Below are 20,698 nucleotides of genomic sequence, written 5' to 3' on the forward strand. Positions count from 1 at the left end.
CGTCTATGTAAACCTCAATGATCTTGCCCAGCTGTGGCTCGAACATCCGGGTCATCATCCTTTGGTAGGTTGAGCCAGCGTTCTTCAGCCCAAAGGGCATTACCTTATAGTGATAATTTCCAATGGGTGTCATGAAAGCTGTCTTCTCCTGGTCTTCTAGCGCGAGGGGTATCTGATGATAGCCCTGGAAGGTGTCCAGGAAACTCATTCGAGGGTGGCCCACGGTTGCATCCACCAATCTGTCGATTCGGGGCAGGGGGAATGGGTCTTTTGGGCACGCCTTGTTCAGGTCCATGAAGTCCACGCAGACCCTCCACTTCCCTGTCTTCTTCTTTACCACCACAGTGTTTGCCAACCATTCAGGGTAAAAGACCTCTTTAATAGCCCCCGTTCTTTTCAGTTTTGCCACTTCGTCTTTTACGGCACTAGCATGTTCCTTTAAAGGGCGTCGGGGTGGCTGCTTCTTCGGAGTGGAAGAGGGGTTGACGTTCAGGTGGTGACAAATAAGGCTAGGATCAACTCCTGGGGCGTCGTAGGCGTCCCATGCAAACACATCGACATTCCCTCTGAGAAATCTGACCAGTTCCTCTTTTTCTTGAGAAGGCAACTCAGAGCCGATCTGGAAAAACTTCTCCGGGTCATTGTTGACAGCAATCTTATCTAAACTTTCACACCTTATCTCCTCGGCTAGTCCATCGTCTTGCTCTGCCGAGGCGGCTGATTGCTATAAACTTCCAGGGGCCGAGGACTCGGCATGGGGCCGATGTAAGACGGCAGCCACCATACACTGCCTGGCTACGGTCTGATCTCCTCGGATCTCTTCTACTTGTCCTCTAGATGGGTATTTTACTTTTTGGTGAAGTGTGGAGGACACGGCTTCTAGGGCGTGGATCCATGGCCTTGCAACTATTGCGGTGTAGGGTGAATAAGCGTCGACCACGATAAAATTTACCTCCACCACCTCCGCCCCAGTCTGTACGGGTAGTCGGATTTGCCCCTTTGGCGTAACAATCCTTCCCTCGAAGCTGAGAAGGGGAGAGTCATAAGCTGTCAAATCTTCCGGCTTCAGGTTCAGCCCCTTGTATAGGTCAGGGTACATCATCTCCATCGCACTTCCCGAGTCTACTAGCACCCTTTTCACATCGAAGCCCCCAATTCTCAACGTAACCACCAAGGCATCATCGTGGGGTTGAATAGTCCCTCTCTTATCCTCGTTCGAGAATCCCAGCATCAGAGAGCTTCCCTTTTTTGACCTCTTGAGTTCCCTCTGCCTGCCCTTGAAGGGGAGCCGATCAACAGCTAGCACCCTAGGAAGGGGTGGCCCAGTTCTTCCTGGTGCAGCGAGGATGACATGTATCGTTCCGGTGGGGGGTCTTAGGAACACATCCTTTCAAGACTCTTGTACTACCTGTCCGGGGTGGCCGCTCGAGGGGTGCAGAAGGTGATGTAGCTTCCCTTCTCGGACCAACTGGTCAAGGTGATTCCATAGATTCCTGCAATCCTCAGTGGTATGCCCATGGTCCTGATGATAGTGGCAGTACAGGTTCTGGTTACGTTTGGAAGGGTCTCCAGCCATCTTTCCCGGCCATCTGAAATAGGGCTTGTTCCTTACTTTTTCCAGTACCTGCTGTACTGGCTCCTTGAAGACGGCATTTACTATCTGCAGGTTGCTTTGCCCAGCCTGTCGCGAAAAATCTCTCCTCGGCTGACTAGGGTTATATCGTTCAGATCTAAAATCATTTGCTTTGGGGGGGATGACCTTCTCCTTTCCCCTTCCTTGCAGCTGATCTTCCTCCACCCTTTTGTATTTGTCGATCCTATCCCTCAACTGATCAACGTTGGCAACCGGTTTACCAGTGAGGGATTTCCTTAAGCCATGCTCGGTGGGGAGCCCGCTTTTGAACGTGCTGATAGCGACATCATCATGGTTGTCATCCAGGTCGTTATACACTTCCCAGTATCTATCCGAGTATGCTTTCAGAGTCTCTCCCTCGTGCATGGATAAGGACAATAGCGAACCGAGGGGCCTGGGGACTCTGGTGTTGGTGATAAAGCGGGAGCAGAAATCCCAAGTGAGCTGCTTGTACGAGCTTATGGAATTTGTCTTCAGGCCGTTGAACCACCTCCTCGCCATTGATCCCAAGTTGGACGGGAAGATTTTGCACATAAGGGCTTCATTTTGCGAGTAGATTGCCATCTTTTGGTTAAATTGACTCACATGCTCTACCGAGTTTGCTCGGCCGTTATAGATGGCAAATGCCGGTTGGTTGAAGCGTCGAGGCAGCTTAGCCCCTTCAATTCTATACGTGAAGGGGGACCTTGAAACCTGGTCCAGCGCCTTCTTCATGGCATCGTTTCCCGAACCCTTGCTGGATGTGCTCTCATACTTCCGCACAGGGCGTGGTTCCTTTGCGTAGGAAAAGGTTTCACTTGGGGGGGTCCTTGACCTCCGTCGGTAACTCGCATCCTCCGCATTAGAGGACTCGTCTGAGTCTGAAGGAGACCGTTTTCGCTGCGCCCGTCGCAGCTTCCTTTTCAGATCATCTATCTCTCGCTGCATGGCCTGGTGACTATTTCGCCTCTGGGACACATGATTACCTATCTGAGTGTGACTCTGGCTTGTCTGGATAGTATGCACACTTCCCTCACGATTTCCCCTGCCGCCTGGGTTGACGGGGTTATTTTGCCTCTTGGACTCGGCGGGTTGTGTTTGTTGGGAGTTAGCCTGGTGAGGATTCTCCTGGTGCGGACCTAGTTCTGCCATGCTCGACCGTTGTGCTAGCTGATGCCCTAGTTCTCCCCACAGACGGCGCCAATTGTAGTTGCACGATTTTCCTGGCCCAAGTTCTATTGATCAGGCCTTGGCCCAAGGCGCAACCCACAATAGATATTTGTAGAGGATGGGTCAAAGAACTTTGCCTCAGTGAGCCTATTCGGTCTGATACATGGACAATATTGTTGTAGAAAAATAAAAACACAAGAGTGGATCTCTAACGTATGATTCTATTTCTTTAATTCCGAATACCATTTTTTGTCCCCCTTCTTTGAGGGACTCCACTACATTATATAGTTCTCCTCCTCTCATCTCGACCTTACACTTGTTGATCATCTAAGCATCTACTTGAGCACCTGTCCCATCAGACGCCCTTGTCACTCCCTTTGTGAGTTGCAGAGGCCAAGGTGGTACTGTTCAGGGGTCTTTTCCTCATTAATGCGGCCAAGAGGGTGGTTGGGGCGTAATTAATGTGGTGGTGGCAGCTTTCCATGAGATATTTTGGATTTTATTCATTTTATATGTTGGGAGGATGAACTGAAATGGTTGGGGAGAGTTCCTCGTCTGGGCTTCGTAATGTCCGAGGAGGAGTTACTCCTCGGACAGGTTTCCTTGGCGATATTGGGACTGAGTAATGCTTTATCTGTGGTTCTCTTCAGACAGGACGCTCCTCGGACGGGCCTGAATTTAGACTAGCCCATTATTTTTGGGCCGGGCCCCACAATATCCATTCCAACATCCCATGACCACAAAGAGAGGAAGTTCATGTTTAAAAGCATCGATCTTTCTCATTTAGGTGAACAGTCTTGCCTTCACCTGGAAAGCCAACTTCTGCCCAGAAAAGAATTTACTTATATAACATAATTGGAATTTTTTGATAAGTAAACATAATTGGAAATTATTTATAAAAAATGAAGAAAAAGGGTCCTATTTGTCCCAGATTCAATTTAAAAGCCATTAGAAAAGTCAGGAACTCCTGTTCTTGAGAATAAAAGGTGCTAGATTTTATTTTATTTTATTATTGGATAATCAGGCAGAAAATTCATTCAAACCAAGTCGAAAACCAGCAACTCAAATACAATAGCAAGTCTGAAGCAGCAAACAGAGCACTATGACAATTACAAATTACAACTCAGGACAACAAAAGAATGACACTTTACAACAGCAATACAAATAAACCAGCAAGCCTGAACCTATCAGACAGAGCACTTAACAAAAAATTTCAACAAGTTGTTAGATTCATGTGATATTTCACAGGTGCCATATCTCTAATATAACTCCATGATATGCTAAGTAACCTTAAGAAATTAATCCAAAGATGAAAGAAATGCCTTCTTTATAATGTAACGGAACTCACCAAGCAACCCTTGTTCAACGAAGTCTTACTGGTTGGGAAGTCCAAAAATCATTCACCATGAAATTAAGCTATCCTTAAAAGTAGGTAATACTTTGAGTGGTAACACCGAGCTATAGCTTTCATGCATGGTAACCTATCAGACCAAATTTTGAGAAATAAAAAGGTGAATAAGTTTTCCACCATATTTCAAAAAAGGAAAAAGTTTTGAGAGGAAATGAGGATCCATAGGTAACCTCAAAACTTGGGAATAACACTTTGCTGTTGATGTTGCCTATCATACTGCCAGAAGAAAAAAAAAATTAAAAACCTCAAAAATTGAAGCCAAACCTATGAGGAAAGATTTAATGTGGTAAGGAATGAGATAGTTACCATTATTTTCTCCTTGTTTCTGTGTAAAGTTCGCATAGTCGAGTTTGGAAAAAAACATGCACTTTTAAATTCTTGCCTGCTTTAGTATTCATTTGTCCTCAGGTTTTTGCATATAGAGCCCAATAAATGATAAAGTCATCAACCTGAAACCAAAGGGTAAGTTTAAGAGTGAACGTGATTAGTATCTGAGAAATTTGGTTCTGTAGTATACTAACTGTATATTTGGACCTTGTCTTTTTGTTTGATAAAATACTTACTTATATACTGATAAAAAAAAAGTACTTGTGAAATTTGGAGGGATATGAGAAACCTGTATAGACACTGGAGCTAAATCCTTCCAAAATAAATTTCAATCTCTGGGATGTGAGCAGATTAATGCACTCATGACCTATTTCCTCCTGCATTTTTCAAATAAATTCGTATTATTTTGGTTCATAGGAATTAAATTCCTCCTCTTCCCCTTCCTTTCCCATTCAATAGATAAAGCTAAAATGTCTCAAAAAAAGCACTATGATGCAAACACATCTTGTTTGCTAAACAAACCGGTGAAACAGCTCCCATATAACTAGGGGAAGTATCATTGGATATTTAGAGGGGGAAAAAAAAGGACATACAAAAATTATACCTAGAAACAGAATTACACAGTAGAAGTAAAAGTTGGAAGTATAAAATACTAAAATATACAAAAGCAGTACTTAAACCATTACGATTTTAGATAAGTAGGCTTACCTTTCATAGGAGTCTTGAGGCTATATGCAAACTGTATGAAAGCAATCATCTCTGTATCTCAATGTACTTTGAGATCAAAAGCACTACATCAGTTACACATGGGGCCCTATATTTATTCTCTACTTCTTGTCTTGTGCTGATGCATGTGAAATACAGTAAAACAAGAATTGATGTTAGTATCTAAAGATGCAAAGATGTGAAAGAAGATGCAAAAGAAATAAGGACAAAGAACACTTGAAAGGGAGGTTAGGATATTGTATATGAGTTACCTCCATTGACGAATCACTTAAGAAAGCCACATATTTTTGTCGAAAGCTGGCTGTATAAATGTACATGATAAAAGCCTGCAGCACTCACATTAAAATGATGCATCAAGTTCTACAGTTACTATCAGTAGAAAAACTAGCTACATATCAACTTATCAAGCTACATTTCGAAATAAAACCATGATGCTTGAAAATTATATTTTGCTACAAAACATGATCCCATAGTGATTTAACTTAAGATAACAAGTTGTGATAAATGGCATTATCTGTAGACTTAACAGAAAATTGGAAGCTTATATATTTAAAAAGGAATTGAATACCTGTACAATGAGCTGAATCCTATGGCACGGTTGCCCAGTTCAATTCTCCTAGTAATATTGACTCTGTTTACAAAATGGGTAATGAAAGAAAGTTCACATTAATTTTTTTCCAAAACATAATTTAAAAAATGAGGATATTATAAGCAGATAAAGGGGGAAAAGGCAAAAGAAAAGAAAGGAGATAGTACCAGTGAGTGAGTTGTTGTGTTGTTGAACAATTGCAGCACCCAAAAGCTTTAATTAAGTCCCAATTCTGATAAGCAGGTTTCTTTGCTTCTTCGTTTGATTCTTCTTCATCTCAAATTTAATCACCAAGAAATACAGCCGTTGAGAGAGAACAATGGAGAAGAAGAATTGTGCATTTGGATTTTTTTTAATCGAAGGTTGGGAATAAAATGGTGACTTTTACATACCTGGCGCTTCTTCTTGCCGAGACAGAGCTCCTTTCAAATTGGGAATGTGAGAAATTTTATGCCAATCTTCCCCGATTTGCTTCTTGCATCTTTTCAGTCTAGAAATGTGAGAAATTGGGAATGTGAGAAATTGGGATGGGACATCCTCTAATGTCTAGTGTTTGCAAAGAGGTAAGGGCACCGATTCCTTCTGGCAATGATTCCAAATTAGGGCATTCCCAAATTAGAAGAGATTGAAGAGATATAAGTTTGCAGATCCACTTCGGTATAGCTATCAAACTAGGACACTGCGAAATCCTGAGTATTTGTAGAGCGCTGACATATTGAAGCCCCGTTGGGAGAGAGACCAACTTCAGAAGTTTATAGAATTGCAAAGAGAGAAGGGTCCTAAGTCCTTGCCATTCCATCTCATCCCAATCATTGGATAAATCAACCACCTCAGAGTTCCAAACATACAGATTTTGAAGTGCCGTAAGATATCGAATGCCTTGAGGAAGTGGACATTTGACTAGATATAGAGTACGGAGAGAAATGAGATTTGGTAGGCACTCCTCTGGCAAAGCTTCTTCTATATACATGTCACTTAATTTGGAGAGAGGGGCAACAATTGTAGAAGAAGAAGAAGAAACAATTGATGGTAGATTCCCTGAAGAAGTCTTGTTGTTTATCATCATCCTCTTTAATGACTGCTTCAAGTTCAAGCTACAATTAATTAGGCTCAAACTTTCGAGATATGGAAACAAAGGAAAGCAAGTCAGCTGATTAGGGCAATCCCAAATTTCTAAATTAGAAAGATGAGGAAATGAGGAAAAAATTGCCAAACAGACTATTTTTGGAAAAAAATTAGGCGCGTGGCACGTGTTTAAAGTTATTTAGTAAGTTAAACTGTTTTTGAAAGTCAAGTTTGGCAAAATCAACTTTGAGCTGAAAAACGAACATATAGTGGCGTTTTTTTTTTTTAGTGGCTATAGCAGCGTTTATAGAAAACGCCACTATAGAGAACCTATAGTGGCGTTTTTGACAAACGCCACTAAAAAAAAAAACGCCATTATTGTGTCTATATTCCAGCCCAAAGTCGAGTTTGCCAAACTCGACTTTCAAAAATAGTCTAACTAACTAAATAAGTTTGAACGCGTGCTGTCCGGCTAAAATTTTTCAGAATTTTCACTGTTTGGTAAATTTTGCCAGGAAATGAAGGAAGAGAATCCCTCCTTCCCCGCCACCATCCCTTTAAATTAGGGCAACCCTGAATATGGAGTGTCTCCAAAGATGGGTAAAATAAAGAATCACTGTTATCTCTCTCTGAATCTGATATGTGCTCTAAACAATCCAATCCGTACAAATAAATAATTTTGAGAGAACGCAATTGGTCCAACGGTGGAAGATATTGGCATTTTTTACATGAATCTAATTTAAATTGGACAATATTTGTGAGAGACAGAAACCAATGTGGAAATCTCACTCCCCCGTACCGCTCTAAACTCAATGATTTGAGATTTATATGTGGTTGTAAGGCTTCCAGTGACATGTCATCGTAACCAGCACCCACCTCATCAATGTCTTCTTCTACCCAATTTAAGTACAACCTATCATGACGTTGTTTCTCTTTCAAATTTGCATCCTTATACTCTAATGCGGCATCTTTTTCGTATTTGAGATTTTCAATTGACAGATTTCCTCTTAGCTTATTTAGCCTGTTAAGTTCCTTCAATTCACCGTAACTCCTAGGCACTGAATCAATCCTACCCTTACTCATCACAAATCTTGACAATGTTTGTAGATTAGTCAATTAGCCCAGTCCATTTGGCATGAGTCAAAGCCCAACACTCATCAATCTCAAGAAACCTGAGGTTGACTAATTTGTTAATATCTCTTGGCAATTCTTTAAGTTTATCACACTTAGAGAGTATAAGTGTTTGCAAATTGTACAACTTGACAATAGAATTAGGAAGCATCTCAATGTCGTCATTCTCAGAAAGGTCAAGATATCTTAGATGTTTCAAATTTTTTATAGAACTTGGAATTGTGTTAATCCTCATTTTATGCAAATCCAGCAAGTGTATGAACTTAAAACTAGCCACAATTGCACTATAAGTTGAACTACCCAAATTTGAAGTAACATACCCTCCTCGTTGACCTGGCAAAAGAAATGTCTTTATCCTTCTTGCTCTATATAACGAGATCGGAATCTCCGATGATGAGAACAACATATCCCCAAATGACACATGACGAGTTTTATCGTCAATGACATTATCTTTTGAATAAATGGTGGTGCTCTCTGTTCCCATTACTTGTATTGCTATATCATGCATGAGATCATGTATTTTGAATTTTGAAATATTGCTAAGTTCATCTTCTTCAACTTCTTGAAAGAACGATCTCCAAAGCAAATTCATAAAATACTCATCACCAACATCTTCTGGACATTTCTTTTCATTATACAATTTGATGAATCCTTGTGCCATCCACATATAAATCAAACTCGACTTTTCAATCTTATAATCTTTTGGAAATATACTACAAAAAGCAAAGCGTTGCTTCAAATGTGATGGGAGATGATCATAACTCAACTTTAATGTTGGTAAAATACCATTGTCATTCTGTGATATAGTCAAAAGTTCATTGTCTTTGAATGATTGCCACTCTTCTACAGATTTTTTTAAATACAACAGACCTCCTATTGCTCTTATAGCAAGCGGAATCCCTCCACACTTCATTAGAATCTCATTCCCAATTTTTTCAAAACTTGCATTCTTCAATTCTTCCCCCTCTTTAAACGCCATCTTCTTAAGTAAAGACCAAGACTGTTGATCATCTAAACCCCTTAACAAGTGCGATTGCATAGATTTTGTAATCTCTGCCACTTTTTCACTACGTGTAGTCACTAAGATTCTACTGCCACTTTTGCCACCCTCCAAAATATTTTTCAAGCTAAGCCATTCTTCACGATCCCCATTCCACACATCATCCAACACAAGCAAGTATCTTTTTCCATTAATTTCTTTTTGAAGATCATTGACTAATGTGTTCATTTCAAGGTCTTTTGGTTTCTTATTTTTTACGCACTCCATGATTTTCTCGACAATTATTTTCACATTAAAATTTTCAGACACACACACCCACAATTTTAGCTCAAAATAATTCTTGATTTCTTCATCATTGAAGACAAGTTGAGCAACTGCCGTCTTCCCTAGGCCTCCGATTCCAACTATCGGAAGGACCAAAACATTCTCTTTGGCATTGGCATTCAACAGAGATCGAATAATAGCCTTCTTATCACCCTCCCTCCCTATAACAGCTTCAGCATGTACATGAGAGTAAGTCTGCTCTCTTGCCTTATACCGAACTTGTCTCTCCTCGGGACATTCTTCTAAGCCAAACTTATTCCTAACAGCTGCGATCGCATCAAACCTCTCCCTCATGGCCTTAACCTTATGACCCATTCTAAGACCGTATGCAAGCTGGTTAGATTTGGAAAAGAAGATGCGTACCTCTTTTGCCTTCTTGTCGCGGGTCATCACTTCCCGTTGCAAGGCCTCAGTGGAGATTTCATCCAGCAAGTCATGCGCATCACACATGGCATCCTTAAGGCTTTTCAGCCACAGTTTGATCACTTCACTGTTGTGCTGCTTCGTCTCTGCATCCAGAAGCACAGCTTTGATGATAGAAACTGTCTCCCCAAGTTTGGTAATCTCGTCGTTGACACTCCAGATGAGCACGATCTCTTTGAGTGCTAGGTTGCCTGCTTTCCCGATAATTCCAGCAGCAACGTCATACAGAACTCCTTCCGCCATTTCGTATTTAGTGAGAATTGAATGATCGCTAATCTTTGTGAGAACTGAGAACTGGAGGGTAAGAGTAAGACCAGAATGATCTGTGATCTGTGTTTAGGGATGGAGTAGCATTGACCAAAAGATAAGACCCTGCTTTTTGAATGCTTGGATGATAGTAAAACACGCCCTTTGAATAGAAAGAAAACCGTGTGGACCACAACTACAAGTACCGTTCCCACCTTCGCCATTATTGAAGCAACCGACACAGTAGTAACTTGTAGTATCTTTTAAACCTTTTTGGGTTAACGCGGTGGGTTGATTCAGGAAGGACAAAAGCCTAGTCCAAAACATCTCTTAATGGGCTTTGAGGCGTTTTTGTTGAAAGACTTTGCACCTGAGTTTTCCACACTTTTGGTAGAACCAAGATAATCCACTCGGCTCTTCTCAAAAATAAATAAATAATAATAATAATAATAATTCACTCGGCAGCTTTCAGGATTAGGATCCGGTAAAATATTAGGATATTGCACTGGGTGTAATTCACCATTTTTGCACACAAATTTTTTTCACTTTTTATTTCTTTGAAATTTTTCTTAATTTTTTTGAATCAATAGTTGAGATTAAAAATTGTTTTTTGCAACTATCAATCTCAATTTTCACATTTAAACACAGTTTTGATTATCAATTTGTGTACTAATAATACATGAGTTTAGCAAATTAGATCAGATGAATATGTGCACTAAATTTGGCTTGCTTTTATATATATATATATATATATATATATATATCATTCTCCCACTTTTGCCTTTCGGAACAAAAAATATAATTCCAAAAAAATAGTAATGGAAGACAAAAATCTTACAACAATTTATACAACTTTTTAATGGAAATTTCGTAGATATTAAATCACAAATAAAATTAACAAATTGACTTGCCAATACGCTAATAACCCAACAACATTCCACCCTTGTGTTTTTTTTTTTTTCTTTTCTTTTCTTTTCTTTTTTGGTTGGGGAAGTGGGAATTTAAACTTTACATATTTTTGTTGAGAATACCAATAAATACCTACTAGCCAAACTATAAGACATTAGACCCTTGCCGATAGCTATTGCTCAATTGCAGGTTTGACCTCGTTTGTATAAGAGTGCATGATTTAATTAAATTTTTTTTTTTAAAAAAATTGCTATATTGTTGTCTATGAAGTATGAACAATGGGAGTAGTTATTGTGTTGTGTGCTGAGTTTATTTTTCTATTTATTTACTTAATATCTTTATTTTTAAGAAAAATAGGTTAATCCAATGAAACTAAACTCATCAACAATCCTAAAAAGACAAAAGGTATAACGTTGCTTTTGTTTACAACCACGACTTTGTTTGAAGGATCTAATCAACGAGTCAATTAAAAGTTGCTTACTTTAACTCAAATGTTGGTTTCAAGAATTATCGATTGTTATGATCAAGCGCTTGTAATACCAATGGTTAAGACTAAACATTTAGGGCCCGTATAGTAATGTTATTTTAGTAATGTTGTTTAAGTGTTATAGAAATATATGTAAGTGAAAATACATGTTGTGTTGTTTAACCAACAAAAATTGTTGTTTAAACAACACAACCAAACAAGCTATTATTTACTACATCAAAAATTATAATTGATGATGGATGCTAGACTTGACCCACATGTACCTGACCTGCTAAACAATAGGGTTGAGTTTGGGTTTTAAAAATCAAGCCTGAAGCGGGTTCGGGTTGGGTCTGGGTTTTATGCATACTTGGTCTGAACCCGACCTGTATACATATATATTATTAAAAAATTAAAATTAAAAACCCTAGTATAAATACTCCTCTTTCATTTCAGATTTCATTTTTCTAAATCTCTCTCTCTCAAGCTATTATGTATGAGAAATTGAAAGAAAAATGAAATTGCTAAGTTGATTTTTTTTTTTCTTAAAAATTAGTAATTCAAATTTTTTTCTTTTACATGGATTTTTATGCGATTGTCGTGGCATTTTTAAATATCAATTAAATTATTTTATCAGCCACGTATACTTTAAAAATGTGCAAATTGTGCAATCTATTAGCCATGTAAAGATTTTTTTTTTTTGCTAGTGAAATAATGATAGAAATTAAATCGAGTACAAATTGAAATTGACTGTTACTAAAATGTAAGTATCAAATTAATTGTGTCCCCAAAATATAGAGATAAAAATAGTATTTTTACAAAAATCTTTTCATATTCATCAATTATCATGGTCCACAAAATGTACCAGTCCACACTTTTGGTATGTTGAAACATGGGAGCAAGGAATGGTAGTTTTTTTAAGGATCTTGGGTGGAATTAGAGGTAGTGGGACCAGATAAGGAGAGAGATGGGCTCAATTTGAAGCCTTCAAAAAGCGCCACATCTTCTTGATTCCAACAATATTGGTTTGGATTGAGCTTATTGTTGCTGAAACTGAAAACTGAAAACTGAAAGTACTGTAGCAAAATAATTTTTAAATGTGTGAATAGTATCGTGGGACCCATTTTTAATATTTTTTAATGTGTGAACAGTGTATGAACAGTACGTAAACAGTGAACCCATGTGAGGTTACTGTTCACGTGCAAAAAAAAAAAAAAGAAAAAAAAAAAAGAAGGCAAAACGTGGAACTGAAAACGCAAGAATAAGCACAATCCAAACCCTCACATATATGTCTCTCTCTCTCTCTATGACTATATCGGACAAACAAGGCACACCCAAATGCACCTCCCACTCCCATTCCTTAGTCAATCATCCACTACTAAAAGACAAAAAATCCTCGATATTTTCATCAAAAAAATGTTCAAACATGGACAACACTATCTTTTGGTCTTATTCTGAGATATAACTCACAGACCCTCACAGTCAGTGACATTGATGATGCACATTCCCCAAATAAAGGAAAAAAGAAACTGAAAATAGAAAGGGAACTTATGAAGAAGAGAACAGACAAACAACATTGCTTAGATGATAGAAAAGGAATATAGTTGTATCATATTTATTGATCTACTTAGATTCAATTATATAAGTTGTATCATTCATATATTCACGTAGTTGACAAACAATATCGGTTTCTCTTTTGAGGGGCTCTCGTTGATGGGTTCTGCTTAGCTTATCTCCTGTGTCTGTATGTTCCTTCTGACCCTTTTTCGTTTCTTTCCAGTTATGTAGAATTCGAATTGTATGTTTTATAGTTTTTCTGTTATTATATATAAATTGTATGTTTTTTTTTTTTTTTTTGGTGCTATGGATGAACGGCATGTTTAGTTGATGATTATTATTGGTTTTTAAGCTATTGAAGTTGTAAATTTAATTGCTTTCCACTTTGGGCGTTATAAGGTACAGTCAGTTTTCCTTTTGCTTATTAGACTGTTTTTGAATTTTACATGAGGATAGTTAGGTGGGTAATGCTTCTTTTCCTGAATTGGGGTTGGATGAGGCTCAGAGGGTTGCATAGTTAGGATTTAAACAACACTATACTTTGAAAGTTTTTGTCTTCACTGGATATGATTAAGCTATTAGCGTATATGAGAAACATTATATGAATATAACAAGTAAAAGCTTTCTTAAATTTGAGAACCCTCTGTTCACCAAATTCAATAGAAATGGTTCCTTCATTGTTTTCAATTTTTCTAAATTTGATATTTCAGATTTTGTTGAGTTAATTGGAGTTCATATGATCTGTATCTGTATCTGTTTCAACGCTGTGTGGAGCTTAAAATGGTCAAATCCATTTCTTACATTATTCATGTGTTGTGAAAAATTATGCATTTGAGTATTTGAGCTTCGTGTCCTATATGTAAATCATGCAAAAAGAAAGTAAAATTATTCATCTGTTAGCTAGGCTGGACAACAGGGGAATTTCTTTGATGAAGGGCAGGTTGTTAGCTAATTTGAGTTGTTAGCTAATTCATCTGTTAGCTTTCTGCCCAACATTACATCAATGTATCAAATTTACTACTTTTAAGTTATTAGCAAAATGAAGGGCAGGTTGTTAGCAAATTGAAGACCAAGTGAAAGACTTTTATTTTGGGCGTAGATTAGGAACAAGATGATGTGTCTTGTTTTTTTAAACATATGAGATGGGATGTGGCTGAATTTGAGGAGAGGAATGCTAAAAAAGAGAGGAACAGGATTCGGTCCCTCTGTAAAGATTATTTTAATTTTGTCCTTTCTTGCGATTCATTAGTCTCAAATGATATCAAAAATATTTCTTATAGTTGGTAACAAAGCATCATTGTTAGTATGTTGAATTGGCAAGAGTGTCCTTAAAGATATAGAGGCTTGAACACAAGCCATGAAGGGGACGACTTGTTGGCGTTTACATGTAAGTGTTGAGTTTGAGAGATTGATATAATAGTTAATCCCCAAACAAAATGGCCTAAGATTTTGAATTGAAGTTGCATCCAATGTGCATATCAAGGTGTCATTGAAAGGCTATCCAAAGTGTCAATATTCCCATATCTCCTACAATGCAAGTACTTAATGCAGGACTATGTGGCATTCACATACTCGAATGATCTAGATTTATGCTATTTTTGCATCATGCTTAGTATCTTGTATGTTAGGAAGACCATTCCCCAAAAGAAAGACCAAAACGTTTATTCCCACCCCCTCCCCCAAAAAAAGAAAAAGAAAAAGTTAAATTGCAATGATATGAAGGGCACTTCACCAATTCCAATGTAGCCCTCACTCCAGCACTGCTACCCTTAAAGGGTAGGGGTGGTTAGTGACTCCTTGGGTTTGCAAGCATGTACACTTTCATTTGCCCTTGAGTCTGCTATCCTTGTATGTTGGCATGTTTTTTGATTATGGTAAGCTGTGTTACCTTCAACTTGGCTTAGCAACAACTATGTTTGGAAATATTTAGTGCATTTAAGAATTTTGCTGGGTGTGGTAAAATTCTCATAAACTCATTGCATGGATGAAAAGGTATAATCATCAGTAAACCTAGTTCTGATTTGTTGGAAATAAAGGAGAGATATTACTTGAGTTTTCTTGAAATTCACACAAAATGAAATTACCAATAAACCATTATTAATGAAATAAAATTTAGAGATAAATTATCTTTTTATTGCTTATACTAGTGAGATCTCTAATAAGAAAGAAGTCTAACAAATAGCAACATTATTTGCTTGCTTAAAAGAGTACCTTTTTTATTTTTAAATTTCCTTTAGGCAGCTGGACATATAAATGTTATAGACATATTATGGATCCGGTAAAACATTGAATTATATAAACGGAAATATCATAGTTTGTTTAATTGTTAAATTTTTTTAAAGACATTAACTTCAGCCAATTAAGGTAATGGTTAAAGCCATGAATTTAAGATTGAACAATAGGAATGCATCACTAAAACTCAGTAAGTAGCTAAGCCTGTCAACTTATATGAGAAATTCAAACGACAATTAATTTATGAATATATTATTTCTATAGTTGATGTGAATGATCATTTATTTTAAATTAGAATAAAATTAATAAATTTTTTATAAAAAAATACTCCCAACATGATTACTCTGCTAAATTGCTATTTATGCTTGTTCTCTCAAGCTTCAATTCATATTTTGCAGGTTCCCATTTGTTAAAAAAGTATCATGATGGGAAATAGTATTAAAGATGATGATGATGATTCGTTCACTCAGCCCCTTGGAAGACGGTCTGTCATTTATTATGGCATGGGTCACATGCTCAATGATATCACTGCTGCCTGTTGGTTCACTTACCTCTTATTGTTCTTGACAGATATTGGACTTTCTCCAAGGTATATATCTTATTACCTGGCCAGCAGTTTATAAAATCACATTACAGTTGTTAAAGATGTTTTCTGTTGAAATTTTGTTCACATCATGTTGAAAAAGAACGATACATGGAAGGAAAGTGGTGTTTATCCTGGGTAATGTTGAATTTGGTAATAAGAGATTTATCAGGTACAATTTTTATATGTTATTTGGGAAAAGTAAATCTGGTGATATTCTGCCAGACTCAAACTCTTATTCTTTGCAGCATGATGAGATTTTAGTTTTGAGATATAGTGAAGTCAGCAAACAATTTATATCAAGCACACTAAGGACACTACCTAGAACTTCTTGATTTCCTTATGTTTTCATCAAATTGTTCTTGAATAAAGTTTTTTGTCTGTTGCTGCATTGAGTTCTGTTTACCTCATGGTATAAATGAATTGTTAAGCTCCTATAATTTCTTTTTTTGACATTGCTGTTTCATTTTATAGGGATGCTGCTATGGTTATGCTTTCAGGTCAAGTAACTGATGGATTTACAACCATATTGGCTGGTGAACTGGTACATATTTATATTTTTTTTGGTTTTTTTTTTTTTTACTCACAAATTGATATGCTAGACATACATATCTAGATACTGTAAAATTAAAACAATGGAATATTATATCTATCTAGTCCATTTTTTGTTTTGTTTTGTTTTGAATGCTTTTTAATATCCATCATTGTTTTTTCCTTTCTTCGATTTTTCTTTTTTGTTATTTAATTCATTGGAGCCTTCACAATGGTGCTTAAGCCTACTGGAAACATCATATGAGGAGCTGATATTTTTAAGAATATTTTAAGCCTCCAAGAAAAAATGTCATATGACAAATGGGCTTCCCTACTGGAAAAATCAGTCCACTAATATTACAAATTATAAAAGAAGCGATTTCCCTAAAATTGGTAAGCTATCTTTGTAGTTCTGATATCAAGATGGCTTCTTTTGTCAGGCGTATCTTGCATTCTATGTTATTAATGATCTACGAATGGCCCAATCAGCTAAAGCTCTGGTACATGCACAAACCTTTCCAAATCATATTTTCTTTAAGGATAAGCTACATATTTGGTCCCTAACCTTTATAGTTAATTTCAATTTGATCCTTAACCTTTTGGAGTTGTGTCAAAATGGTCTTTGATGTCAAGTGATGGAGGAAAAATGCTGACATAACTAACAGACCTAAATAAATATTATTTTTTTGCCACATGGACTGACACATGTACTGCCACATCAGATTACATTTAAAAAAAAAAAATTAGACTCAAATGTACGCGAGGGGCTATTTGGGATCAAAATTCCGAATAGAAATGGATCTTTGTTACAACCCAGTGTACCCGCACCACAGGGTTCATTGGAGTTTGGAACACAACCCACCTTCACGTTTTGCTCTCTCTCTCTCTCTCTCTCTGCTTCAAAGGTAAGGCACTACTATTTTTATATTCTTGTTTTTATACAAACAAACTCGTCATAAATAAATTTCAAGGACAGCATATTGCTGGGGATGTGGCCACACTTTACATTTTGGATCCATATATTAAATTAGAAACAATAAAACTGCCGGTGATCTTTTCAATTGCTCTGAAACTTTTGCTTTTAAAATTTTTTGTACAAAATTAGCTATCTTCCAAAAAATCGTCATCTTTTGACACCATTAAATGATTAGGAAGACGAAGGTTTTGTGAAGGGAAAAGGGTTGCTTGGTGAATGGGGGAAATGAGGCCATTTGTAATGCCGGTGAGATCTGAAGGAAAAGATTACTCATTTTGAGTTTTGGTACAAATGGGTCAGTGAGAATTTGATGTGGGAGAGTGGTTCTTGGTGAAAGGAAGTGAAACCAAAACACAAGGGTTGATGGATATAAGTTATAACCGATTTGTGAAGTTTAAGACGGGTGTCCGTTAGGGCTGTCCACACCCACCCGTGACCCGCAAAACCCGTCCGACCCAGAGCTACCCGAACCGAAACCGTCCGACCCGAGGAGAGAGGTGGTCGGCGGCGGGTCTCAGAGGTTCAAAACCGATGCCGACGGGTCGGATGGTGGATCTCCTTCTCCAAAAACCGAGCCACCCGATCCGACCGGCTAAAGGCCAAATCTACCTCCAATCCGGCGAAAACGTACTGATTTTCGCTCAGATCTCCTCATTTTCGCTCATATCTAGCTACGGTTTACTGGGTTTCGCTCAAATACAGCACAAATCTGGTGCGTTTTTCTCAAATCCAACAAAAATCTGGTAATTTTTTGCTAAGATCCGGTGGGTTTTCCTTAAATCCGGCGAAGATAAGGTGTTATTTTGCTCAGATCGAGTGGTTTTGCTCAAATCCGGTGAAGATCCGGCTAAAAAACACGTAGTTGCCGCCGATTTGAACATCTGGCAACGTATTTTCAACTTCGACCGACCCGACCGCCGACCAACCGGGTCCGATCCGACTTGACCCGTGGGTTTTCGCGGTCGGCGGCGGGTCTTCTTGTCGGAAACCCGATGTCATCGGGTCGGTCGCGGATTGGGCATAAACCCGACCCGGACCGACCCGTGGACACCCCTAGTGTCCATAATTCTTAGTAGTGCCATAGCTTTTCATATCAATAAAAAATACAAAATGAAGAAGACAATGAAACGGAGTTTTAAAAAGTGAACAAACCCAATGACCTATTAATTGATGTGGCAATTTTTTTTTTATTTAGACCATTTGACACATCAGACTTTTTTATCCAAGAGATAATGGTAGGTACTAAATTAACACGATACTGAAAGGTTAAGGACCAAATTGACACAATTGAAAGATTAGGGACTAAATTGAAATATAGTGTAAAGAATAGGGACCAAATATATAATTTACCCTTCTTTTAATTTAAAAATATTTATTTGGAAAATGATGCATGGCTAATTCTTTCACTTTGTCTGCAATATTTTAATATTAAATTTAATCGTACTGAAGTGAACTAAAATGCTACATTAACGTGGCTTAACTAAAACATAACAACAATAAATGCTATGCTTAAGATTTTAGATATTATGAGTTTGAGATTTATAAATATTTTAATAAATTTGGATTTAGATTTGGTGTTTTCAACCTAAATATGTCTTTTCCCATTATTTAAGTATACAAAAATAGATCGAAACGGACCAAAATGAACCGTAAAGATCCGAATGGACCAAATGGAACAAAGTAGACCAATGGATAGAATAAGAACAAGGTGGACCGAATATGACCGAAGTGGATAGAATGGATTGAACGGGACAAATTGGATTGAATAGGACTGAAGTGGACATATTAGACCGAATAGGACCAATGTGGATTGTATAGGACCGAAGTTAACAGAATGGATCAAATAGGAGTGGATCAAAGTGGATAGAGTGGACCAAATAGGATTGAAGTGGTCAAAATAGGACCAATGTGGACCAAATAGGGCAAATATGGACTGAATAAGATGGAATGGACCGAATTGGACCAAATAGAATTACATTTGTATATTTATAGCCTTTATGTTTAGAAAGAATTTCTCTTAAATTTAGTCATACTAAAGTGAATTAAAATGCTACATTAATGTGGCTTAACTAAAGCATAACAGTAATAAATGTTGTGCTTAAAATTTTAGATATTATGAGTTTGAGATTTATAAATATTTTAATAAATTAAGATTTAGATTTGGTGTTTTCAACCCAAACATGTCTTTTTCCATTGTGTAAGTATAACACAAAAATATATCGAAGTGGACCAAAATGAACCGAAAAGATCCGAATGGACCAAATGGAACAAAGTAGACCTAATGGACAAAATAGGATCGAATAAGAACAAGGTGGACCAAAAATGACCGAAGTGGATAGAATAGATTGAAAGGGATGAAATTGGACCAAATACGACCGAAATGGACAGATTGGACTGAATAGGACCAATGTAGACCAAATATGGCAAATGTGGACTGAATAAGATGGAATGGACTGAATTGAACCAAATAGAATTACATTTGTATATTTATAGCCTTTATGTTTAGAAAGAATTTCACTTAAATTTAATCGTACCGAAGTGAATTGAAATGCTATATTAATGTGGCTTAACTAAAGCATAACAACAATAAATGTTATGCTTAAGATTTTAGATATTATGAGTTTGAGATTTATAAATATTTTAATAAATTAGGATTTAGATTTGGTGTTTTCAACCTAATCATGTCTTTTCCCATTATGTAAGTACACAAAAATAGATCGAAGTGGTCCAAAATGAACCGAAAAGATCCAAATGGACCAAATGGAACAAAGTAGACTAAATGGACAAAATATGACCGAATAAGAACAAGGTGGACTGAATACGACCGAAGTGGATAGAATAGATTGAACGGGACGAAATTGAATCGAATAGGATCGAAGTGGACAGATTGGACCGCATAGGATTGAAGAGGATCAAAGTCGACAAAGTGGACTGAATAGGATCGAAGTGGTCAGAATAGGACCAATGTGGACCGAATAAGATTGAATGGACTGAATTGGACCAAATAGAACTTTAGCGGATCAAATGAACTAAATGGGATTTAATGGACTGAATAGGATCAAATTGGACCAAATAGAAGCAATGCGGACCAAATAAGACTTTTGAGTATTTATCATTTTTATTGCATTTTTAGGGCCCATATTTCGAATTTCTAATTCTAATGTCTATTTTTGTATTTTATTTGTATTTTTGACTCAAAACTAAAGAGTATAGCCCAAATATAATAAAATTTCATACTTTTCAACCCAAAAATTAAGAAGAAAAAATTAATTTTTGAGCTAAACTTGAAAAAAAATACAAAATGAAACAATTTAAGGCCCAATTAATATAAAATGGACTGAAGGGGGACCGAAATTGACCAAGTTGACCAAATTGTACCAAGTGAAACAAATTGGACCAAAGTAGACCTAATTGGACGGA

The 20,698-nt window shown here is 37.2% G+C and overlaps 1 protein-coding gene and 2 long non-coding RNA genes across 4 annotated transcripts; 1 reads left to right on the forward strand and 2 right to left on the reverse strand.

Annotated features, from left to right (window-relative positions):
- Positions 1 to 3,503: 3,503 nt before the first annotated feature.
- LOC115983967 lies at positions 3,504 to 6,113 on the reverse strand. Of its 2 annotated transcripts, none has more exons than XR_004090320.1 (8): positions 6,003 to 6,113; positions 5,815 to 5,877; positions 5,498 to 5,572; positions 5,229 to 5,364; positions 4,500 to 4,642; positions 4,364 to 4,409; positions 4,160 to 4,263; positions 3,504 to 3,601 (listed from the first exon to the last, which is right to left on the reverse strand). It is a non-coding gene; the product is annotated as an uncharacterized LOC115983967 (long non-coding RNA). The 2 variants fall into 2 exon arrangements; XR_004090319.1 differs by having other exon boundaries at positions 3,504 to 3,604.
- Positions 6,114 to 8,008: 1,895 nt separating this feature from the next.
- On the reverse strand, positions 8,009 to 10,117 carry LOC115983315 (putative disease resistance protein RGA3). Its single transcript, XM_031105963.1, has one exon. The coding sequence runs from the start codon at positions 10,019 to 10,021 to the stop codon at positions 8,009 to 8,011; it is 2,013 nt and encodes a 670-aa protein (XP_030961823.1). The 5' UTR covers positions 10,022 to 10,117.
- Positions 10,118 to 12,912: 2,795 nt separating this feature from the next.
- LOC115983968 lies at positions 12,913 to 16,329 on the forward strand. The gene is made up of 3 exons (XR_004090321.1): positions 12,913 to 13,143; positions 15,587 to 15,777; positions 16,246 to 16,329. It is a non-coding gene; the product is annotated as an uncharacterized LOC115983968 (long non-coding RNA).
- The last annotated feature ends 4,369 nt before the right edge of the window (positions 16,330 to 20,698 follow it).

This window comes from Quercus lobata, chromosome 4 (genome assembly GCF_001633185.2).
Source record: "Quercus lobata isolate SW786 chromosome 4, ValleyOak3.0 Primary Assembly, whole genome shotgun sequence".
Lineage (NCBI taxonomy): Eukaryota > Viridiplantae > Streptophyta > Magnoliopsida > Fagales > Fagaceae > Quercus > Quercus lobata.